Below are 10,094 nucleotides of genomic sequence, written 5' to 3' on the forward strand. Positions count from 1 at the left end.
TACTAGTTTGTTAGCATTAGTGTAGATTCTTCAAAGCATAAAAAATACAATACAGGTGTCCCACAAGGTTCTGTTCTGGGCCTCTTATTATTTTTACATTAAGGACATGTAATTCCCAAACATAATGGTAGCTTTATACTCCTTATACTTTATATAAAGTAAAGCCTCAGCTAGTTCAGCATGCAGCAGCCCATGTCTTAGCCAGGAAATCAGGATCACTTACGGCTCAACCAGTAGAAGATTTTCTTTAATATCACCACTAAACTGATATATTAGTTCTTGTTATTATAATTCTTTTAGTTTGCTGTAAGTAAATGAATTTGTAATTACTATAGATTACTATAAACTATAGATTAGTTCATTAGTGTGTTCTGTTAAGAGTTTATTAGATTATTTTAACCAATTTGATACTTTGAACTCAACATCATCATCATCATATTATTATTATTATTAACTGTAGATAGGTAGATTGATCTCTTTATTAATCCCAGGGGGAAGTTCACACAAGTATGACTATTATTATTGTTCTTGCCCACTAAATAAATGTAAAATAAGTATGTACTTTGTAACTGAATCTTTAAGGGCAGGGTAACGTTAATTTAAAAAAAAAAAAAAAAAAAGACACGACTTATTATTTTGCCTCATACTGTACCTTATAGGCCTCTGCACCATGGATGATGGCCTTCATAGAGTCTGACATTTTGTCTCTTTCAGATTTCAAAGCCTCCAATTCTTCTTTTAGTCTAGATGCCTATATTAAGATGAAAGGGATACTTTACTTTTACAATTCACATTAAAAAAAATAAAGATTTTCAACAACACAGTAGAAGGTCTGATACCGATTTCCACTTTAGCTAGCTACCATGACAGCAAAGTAAATGCCATGTAATAATCCATTCCGCTATATACTAGTTACGTAATAGAACACAAAAAAAAACTTCTTAAAGGACACAAGAGGTAAAGTGCACCCAAGACAGATGCATAAAGACAAGTAGAAACATTACAAACCTCTTTTTTGCTGTTGTCCAGTTCCTTCCTTGCTTTCACAGCTACAGCTTTGAATTTATTCAAACGTTCTTCTTTCTCTTTGTTTTCTTTTTCTAAAGATTCTACAGAATATGGCAGGAATGAGGCTAGTCATGAAAAAGTTGAGCCAATGTGCCAGTATTGCGGTGAACAGTAAAATACTCCATAGTCAGAGGTAAAGAACAACTGTCTATTATGTCAATTGTATGTGTAAATGATTATTAGTTGACCTTCTTAAAGACAATAGGAAACATGAATTATGTAAGTATTTTTTAAAACAAATCATCTAATGTGAAAGCAGCAAGGCTATATTAACATTTACTTTATAAGCCAGCTAACAACCAACTACGAATAAAACATGGCGACACAAATTTAACAAGATCTCTTAAAAGAGTGCCCCTAAAAAAAAATCTAAACTAAGACACATACGTCTAATAGCAAAATTTTAATGGTACTACATTTCAATGTAGTAGATGTTCTGTACAATTGGTAGATTAAAGAAAATAACAAGAACGTACCCATTTGCCTCATATTCTCATTGAATGCAGATAGTTTGGATTCCTGAAAGTAAACAGTCACAACATTTCGAATCTGTCTAGACAAACATGATACAAATGTGTGTATATGTAAACTTGCACCCACACTAGAGGTGTTGATATTAAAATGATTATTTTGCAATCATTGCTTAATCTTCCTTTACAATATTATGAGATTGCAAATCGTTCATCAGTTTCATGAAATACTATCATTCTGCTATAAATGCCGTGTGTGTTACATTTTTTGTCATATAACTGATTAATGGCTAAAGTATATGCATATCTTTTGATACAAGAACAAAATTACCATGATAAATAAAGTTCATCAGAACTACAACTACAAACCTGTAAAAGGGAAATTTCTTCCTTTAGATGGGCTACTATAGACTCTTTTTCACTTAACTTCTGTTGGAGCCGTTTCATGTCATCAGTTTCCTGAGCACCACCTTCAACTGCAGGTTCTTCATGTTCTTGGCCCACCAACCTCCCTGTTATTTCAACCTGCTCATTTTGGTCCCTTTGCAAATTTTCAGTATCTGATTGAACTTGTAGGTTCCCATCATCACTGAGCTCAGCTTGCTGGTTCAGCTGTGACAACTGTACTGTTTTTTCATCCAGCTGCTGGGTTAATATCAGTTTTTCTTCCTGAACTCTTGACTGGAGATGCTTCAGCAATACAGGGATGTCCTCTTCTTCATTTGTGTTCTCAGAGTAGTTTTGCTCCAGTATTTCACAGACATTCCTCCGTGCATCAGAAAGATTTCTTTCAAGGGTTTCCATACACCTCTTTAGATCCTCCCTTTCTTCAACCACAATCACCAGGTCTCTTTGTTGTTTCATCTTTTCCTCATTTAACATAATGCAACTCTTTTTTTCCTCCTGAATGCTAGACAGAAGTTGGTTCAGCAGTACAGAGATGTCTTCCTCCGAGTCTATTTTCACAGAGTAGTTTTGCTCCAGCATTTGACAGATGTTCCTCCGTGCATCAGAAAGATTTCTTTCAAGGGTTTCCATACACCTCTTTAGATCCTCCCTTTCTTCAACCACAATCACCAGGTCTCTTTGTTGTTTCATCTTTTCCTCATTTAACATAATGCAACTCTTTTTTTCCTCCTGAATGCTAGACAGAAGTTGGTTCAGCAGTACAGAGATGTCTTCCTCCGAGTCTATTTTCACAGAGTAGTTTTGCTCCAGCATTTGACAGATGTTCCTCCGTGCATCAGAAAGATTTCTTTCACGGGTTTCCATACACCTCTTTAGATCCTCCCTTTCTTCAACCACAATCACCAGGTCTCTTTGTTGTTTCATCTTTTCCTCATTTAACATAATGTAACTCTTTTTTTCCTCGTGAATGCTAGACAGAAGTTGGTTCAGCAGTACAGAGATGTCTTCCTCCGAGTCTATTTTCACAGAGTAGTGCTGCTCCAGTATTTCACAGACATGTCTTTGTGTATCAGAAAGTTTTCTTTCACTAGTTTCAATAATCTTCTTTAGCTCATTCCTCTCGTCAGACACCGCTTGCAGGTCTTTTTGCAGTTTAGCCTTTTCTTCATTAGATGCAATACAAGTCGTTTTATCTTCTTCAACTCTGGATAGAAGATGGTTCAGCAGTACAGAGATGTCTTCCTCTTCATCTATTTTGGCAGAATAGTTCTGAGCAAGTATATAACAGATTTGCTTCTGTGCCTCAAAAAGTTTTTCTTCACTAGTCTCCAGATCCTTTCTTAGAGCATCCCGCTCTTGTAATGCAGACTGGTGATCTTTCTGTAGTTCAGCCATTTCCTTATTTGACACAGCCAAGTCCTCTACTGAAGTATTGCAATTCTTGACCTCTTGATCTTTTTCATGACCTGAGAAAGAGAGCTGGCTCTCCAACTTATCTATACAATTCCTCAGACTTTTCTTCTCATCCAGGGCAACTTCCAAAGTCATTGCCAAGTCCTCCAACTTCTGAAGTGTGATCTGGGCAGTGTCCATACCTCCATCCTTACATTCAAATCGTATTTTGTCTATGTATATTAATATTTCTTTAAGTGTCACCATATTCTCTTTGTCTGACATCATGAACTTGTGGACTTCTTTGTCTTCTGGTACAATGTCTTCCTTGTGCTGCAGTTTTTGCTCTGAATTATCCTGTGTTTGCTCGAAGCACTTTAGTTTCTCTATAATACTATCCTTCTCCCTGAGCTTTTCCTCTAACTCTTGAACTGAATTTGCTGCCTGCTCCTTCATGGTATTGTATTTCTTTACAAACTCAAATGTTCTGTCTCCAAGCTCCATCTCAATGTTTCTCAGAATTTCTTTTGTGTGCTCATATTCACTGGCAATAGCTTGTTTCTCCTCAGAAAGAACTTTAAATGTGTTTTGCAGATCTTGTGCCTCTTGAACAATCACTTCTTTTTCACGTTCTTTATTGGAAATAAGATGAGCCTCTAGTTCTTTCATTTCTGCATTGTGTAACTCTTTTAATTCTTTAAGAATCTGATTATGTTCTTCGAGACGGATAGTTTCTACTACGTTCATGAAATTAACCTCCTTTTCAGGGCAAACCTCGGCTTCCTCTTTAGTCATTTGCAATTCATTAATCTTGAACTCCAGCTCTTCCCTTTCCATTCTGAACTCCTTCTTTAAATGTTTCAAATCACCCTCAAGTGCAGTCTTCACATTAGTGAGAAAGGTGAGCTCCTCTTTAAGCATTGTGTTTTGTGACTGTAAATCTGCAAATTCTAATCTCAATTTGTCCATTTCATTCTCTGGGTCTTCTACTACTGAGGAATCCAATGCCTTAATCAATTCTGATGGCTTTTGGGTCCTTCTGTTGAGGTCTTCTTCTTCCTCTTGAACATCTTGGAGGTAGCTCTCTTTAAGTGCTATTTGCTCTGATAGCTCTTCCTGGACCAGCAACAGCCTCTCCCTCTCCATATCGAACTGTGCAGCGTTGATTTCAAGCTGTTCTTCCAGATAACTGACCTCATCTTCATACTGCCTGTTCAGCCTTGAAATCATCTCCTGAAAATGGTCAATTTCTTCTTGGGTTTTTTGGAGAGATATCTGGTGAGTTTCCTTAAGAGTTTCTTTCTCAGTGATCCATTCTTTTTTAGCCAATTCCAGATTCTGCTCCAAGTCAGATATCTTTCTCTCATATTCTTGATTAATTGTTTCCATTTTAGAATTAAAGTCTTCCTGAAGTTTATGTCTTTGGATTTCTTCATTTTCCCTTGTTATTTTTTTTAAAAACTCCAATTCTTCTTTGTATTTTGTTTCTGAGGTTTCAAACTGTACTTCCATTAGTTTGATCTTTTCAGCGTGGTTCTTTTCAACATGATCCAGTTTCTGCTGGAGAGCAGCCATCTTCTCCATTGAATCCTATTGATAAAATGTTAAAAGTAGTAAAAAAAAAATTGTTTTAAAATATTGTTTCAAAATATTCAAGCTAATACTTGGTGAATGTCAAAGTGCAGGCTTTACTGCATAACAAGTCATTCTTTTTTAAAAAAAAAAACATATTTAATCCAATGGCAGGGCAAAACACTGACCCATTTTATTGCTTAATTCTATTAGCAGGACATTTATGGTGACACGTTTGTGCCTCATGCCATGAATGTCAGTTAAATCAATTTGACCAGTGTTTACCAGCCACAGGCAGATGGTCTGCTCCAATGATTTAATCAAACTCTTAGGAGCATGATTCATAAGTTTGTGCATCATGATACAACAAACTAGGATAAGTGACTCAAGTCATTGTTATTCACAGTAAAGGAGCTCCCTGAAACCTCCACTGGGTTTCCCCCATTTGAAGCACTGTATGAGTGTTAGCCCTCGGGCATCTTAGGTGTCGTCTGGGAAAATGAGTCAGTATAACTCCATAGAATAGGTGTGCCTGGCAAACAAGTAATCCCTTCTGCTGAGAAAGGCCTTCACTCTCTGCTCAAACAACGCAGTGAACGAAGGACACCAATGTGTAAACTGGCCATTGTTACATAGTGCCAGAGTCATTTAAGTTCAAGGTGGTCACAGACCAGGGGCACAGTCACCACTAGGAGTTGGCAGCAGGCAATAGGGATATGCGGCACTGGGGGCAGAAGTAAATACCGTTTGTGAAGCAGGAGAGGAGTCGAGAACGAGCAGGTAACAAGTGAGTGGCTGCACCTGTGTGTAGTTACTGAAAACTATTCATGCTGTGTTGCAGTGAGAGGGATAGAAACACTCCATAGAGAGAGCGGTCATAGACAGCTCCAGCTCCAACTTACTTCTCTTTGGTTTCTCAGCGTTTCATTTTCTTTGCGCATTAACACAAGCATCTGTTGAGTCTCTGCTTTCTCAAGCAATACAGCATCCATTCTCTCAGTCAGCTCCTGTTTCAGAAGAGCATTTCTCACAGCATTATTGGAACATATAAACGTTGTTGTTCAGAAACTGTGCCTGACCATTAACATGTCAACTTATACATTTTTTAAACATCATTTATAAACATCATTATTGTAGTATTCCATTACCGCTACATACTGAATGCTTACCTGTATTACAGAATCATTGGAAGGTGCACCTTGAAGAGCCTTCAGTGCTCCAACTTTCTCTTCTAAATCTTAAAATAAAACACCCTCACATGTATATGATAATGCACAAACTTGGAGAGAATCATAACGAAGCAATATCAGAAATAAAGGGAATCCAAATACCATCAAGACCTTGTGAGGACCTACCTGCACACTTAGACTTTAATTTCTGCATTGCACCCATCTGCTTCTTTGCAAATTTAATGAGGTCGTCTTTAGACAATGTGTCCAGCTTCACAGATACATTAAGAGGAGAGTAACCAACATTAATTGATACTGTAGGCATAAATATGGAAGTCTCAGTAGATTTTCCACATGTGAAACGCAAAGTAAAATGTTGAATAAATTACCTTAGATTTCCCATTGCCCATACATGAGGAGCTGCCACACTCCACATCCGGTTCCTTCTATACACACACACACACACACACACACAGTAAGATCAGTTCACTCTGCTGCTGCCAAAACTCCTAACCTGCTTTACTCAACTAAGTGCATAGCTTCCAAAAACACTGAGGACAGTTATACAGAGACACAGATACACTTCAATAACCATTTTTTCAGACCAATTTGACACTTGTACTTTTATATATCCGTAGCTTGGATGCATTTTATTAATATAAAGGAGGTACATTCATATACAGATAGATGCTACTCACCTCCATATCGACACCCCACGAGTTAAACTAGCCACAGTCTAATATTTAATTTTTATATTAATAACATTCACTAGACGGTAGATCTGTATTTTTTTGGCCAAACACTAAGCTTCACGTAAAAGCAAAACAGCAAGCAGAGTGTCTTTATTTCCGCTTTCGTCAATGAACATGCGAACATTGGGTGTAGAGTAACACATTGTATGGAAGGCAATCGGAGTCAAACCGCGTAGACATACACTGTGGAATGCCAAATGTGTCAAAAGTGGTCACCTACGTAATACAACGAGTGATATTCACAATATGGCAGAAAGCATGTGGACACCTGACAATTACACCCATGTGTGGTTCTTCCCCAAACTTCTGCCACACAGCTGGAAGCTCACAATTGTATAGAATGCCTTTGTAGCTTATGTGAAGACATGGTTTGCTATGGTTGGAGAGTAAGAACTCGAGTGGCCTGCACAGAGCCCTGACCTCAACCCTACCGGACACCTTTAACCCATTTAGAGGAAGAAGTGCTACTTTGTATATTGCTAATGCTGGGCATCAGGTTGACTTGTCATCACCTGTGCAACTTGAAGGAACTTGTATTTGAGAAGACTCCCTGAGTTCCTGAGTATGAACTCCAAGTTTAGGTGGCGTTTACTTTGGTTTTTCCTGATCAGAGGTTGGGAATTATGATTTAAGTCCTCTAGTCAAATGCAGCAACAGTCTTTATGCTCCATCCGCCACACTCCACACACACTACCTCACCAATTTTAACATGATTGCATAATATGGCCGATAATGTGGCCAAACTAAACAGCCGTGAAGGCGATGAAAAAGCCTCCTCTTGTCGTGATGCTTTGAAAGCATTCGGCGATGAAATTCCCCTGCTGAACCGAGATAGAGTTAGAAGCCTGACACTAGTCCTGAACCTCAACAAAACTTTTCTAAGCCTGCACTAGAAATATATCAAAGATCACCCAATACCTCACAGAGTTAAACACCACTCTGCTACTCAGCAATGACATTATGTCCACATGCCAGCTAACAAAACCCTGGGGTTTAATTAGCAGCATGAACAGGTAGTGTGTAGCTCCACTGATTGCTTGCACGAGATTGAAATGCTATAAAAGACCATGCAGGCGACTGTGGATTTGCCTGACAGTTGTAACACCCATGATGTTACAACTGTATGCTGGAATATGACTGGAAAGCCAATAATTTTGTTGTATCTTTATCAAGGTTTTTAAAAAATATTTTATATAATGATAGTGGAGACATGTCATAATCAGTTCCTCCAGGATTTTGCAATTTTCGAAGAAATTAATGCAAATTCAAGGAACTTCCTCAATATTCGGAGGAGCTTGAATTTTTTCAAAATTACCGCAGATTTGGCCCAAGATGCATCATGTGATGTCATCAGAACACCCATTCAGCCAAAGCCCTCTTCAATTCATGTGCATTGAAAATGAGTACAGCTAAAAGGTGTTATTTACCAACAAACATCTCTGTGAAAGGCCGTGCAAAACAATTTTATGTGACTGCAATTTTGCCACTTCAAGTAGTTGCATCGCAAATTTTGAAAAAAGCCACAGCAAAATCAAGCATTTTTGGCTGCACCAATTAAAAATAACTCTGAGAAATCCTGTATGGACTGCTCAATAACACGTGCACACACACACACACACACACACACACACACACACACACACACACACTCTCTCTCTCTCTCTCTCTCTCTCTCTCTCTCTCTCTCTCTCTATGTATTCTATTTTTCATATACACTGGTGCAGTGTGAAACATACAGTATACAGGTTCCATTTCAGGCTTTATTCCTGGCAAATCTTTGCAAGTAAATTCTGGCTTATGTAAAATCTGTTTCTAGGTTACTGGCCAGTTGTAAAAAGCACTTCACTGCACCTCCTACTGTGTATGGTCGTGTGTGAACAATAAAATTTGACTTAGAAATTTTAATTTCTTCCATTATTCATTGATGCATATTGGTGCCACCTACTGGTGATAAGTGACATTACTGCTCCAGCAAGAGAAAAAAATAGAGGAAATTTCCATCCATCCATCCATCTTCTACCGCGTACTCCTTTTCAGGGTCACGGGGAACCTGGAGCCTATCCCAGGGAGCATAGGGCACAAGGCGGGGTACACCCTGGGCAGGGTATACAGTGTGCCAGTCCATCAGAGGGCACAATCACATACACACTCACACACCCATTCATACACTACAGACACTTTAGACACGCCAATCAGCCTACCATGCATGTCTTTGGACTGGGGGAGGAAATCGGAGTACCCGCAGGAAACACAGGGAGAACATACAAACTCCGCACACACATGGCCCCAGCAGGACTCGAACCCCGGAGGTGTGAGGCGAACGTGCTAACCACTAAGCCACCATGCGCTAGAGGAAATTTCATTCTGAAAAATAATGTTTCTTCAAGAGCATACATTTGTTATATTGAATGGTTAAGATGTTATATTATGTAGTAATATCATATTTTGTCAAATGATTGAATTAAATTCTAACTTAATAGAATGTGTTTAATCATGTCATAAACGCATATCATAAAGTGCTCTAGGTAGTGATTAAATATAGACCTTCCTTCATTATGCAGTGTTTGTTTCACATTTGTATAATATTCCATGGATATTCTGTTTTTGCAGTCATGACTCCAGAAAAGTATGGAAGAGAGAAGATGCCACAATGCTTGGAGGAGGATAGGCCCTGGAAGCAATCAAATGAAAAAAGGAGAGAGAAGGAGAGAGAGAGAGAGAAGTGACAGGGCCCAGAGGGTGACTACTTTTTTTAAAAGAAAGGTGAGTCTTGTAAGTGAAATTTAATAGCTTGTAGCACATTCAGGTGCCCGGCTAGATCAGCAGAACACGAGACTCTTAATCTCAGGCTCGTAAGTTAGAGCCCCACCCGGGGCACCAAACCCAGCCACTGGGACTGCACAAGCCCCAGTCTGGTCCCAAGCCTCGATAAAATGTAGGGTTGCATAATGGTTTGCATTATTTCCATAATGGAGACAGATGAACCGCTCTGGTAAACCCTCACAGGAGCAGCCAGAAGAAGGAGCTTTTAGCACATTCAGTGCTTGGGACTTCATTAAACAGCAAGAAATTATGATAGTGGTACAGCTATATAAGGTTTTGTTTGTGGCATCCACATCAGATTCTCTGAGGTTAGCAAATGTCTTAAAACTGATTCTTTTGGATTTTTGTGGAACCAAGCTCAACAGCACCACTGAGTGTAAGATAAACATACAGAATGGTATGAAGCAACACTAAGGTCTAATGTGCCTGCTGCAGTAGAT

The 10,094-nt window shown here is 38.7% G+C and overlaps 1 protein-coding gene across 1 annotated transcript in view; it reads right to left on the reverse strand.

Moving 5' to 3' along the window:
• LOC128608533 (GRIP and coiled-coil domain-containing protein 2) overlaps positions 1–6,935 on the reverse strand; it is a 28,112-nt gene extending 21,177 nt beyond the window's left edge. The window contains exons 1-9 of the mRNA XM_053626319.1: positions 6,778–6,935; positions 6,469–6,525; positions 6,266–6,350; positions 6,080–6,147; positions 5,813–5,917; positions 1,908–4,928; positions 1,545–1,587; positions 1,009–1,109; positions 653–751 (exon numbers count right to left, since the gene is read on the reverse strand). Coding sequence (XP_053482294.1) covers positions 653–751; positions 1,009–1,109; positions 1,545–1,587; positions 1,908–4,928; positions 5,813–5,917; positions 6,080–6,147; positions 6,266–6,350; positions 6,469–6,525; positions 6,778–6,783 — 3,585 coding nt within the window. The 5' untranslated portion in view covers positions 6,784–6,935. The remainder of the gene's footprint in view (positions 1–652; positions 752–1,008; positions 1,110–1,544; positions 1,588–1,907; positions 4,929–5,812; positions 5,918–6,079; positions 6,148–6,265; positions 6,351–6,468; positions 6,526–6,777) is intronic.
• Between the last annotated feature and the right edge of the window lie 3,159 nt (positions 6,936–10,094).

The sequence above is a fragment of the Ictalurus furcatus genome, chromosome 6 (assembly GCF_023375685.1).
Source record: "Ictalurus furcatus strain D&B chromosome 6, Billie_1.0, whole genome shotgun sequence".
Classification (NCBI taxonomy): domain Eukaryota; kingdom Metazoa; phylum Chordata; class Actinopteri; order Siluriformes; family Ictaluridae; genus Ictalurus; species Ictalurus furcatus.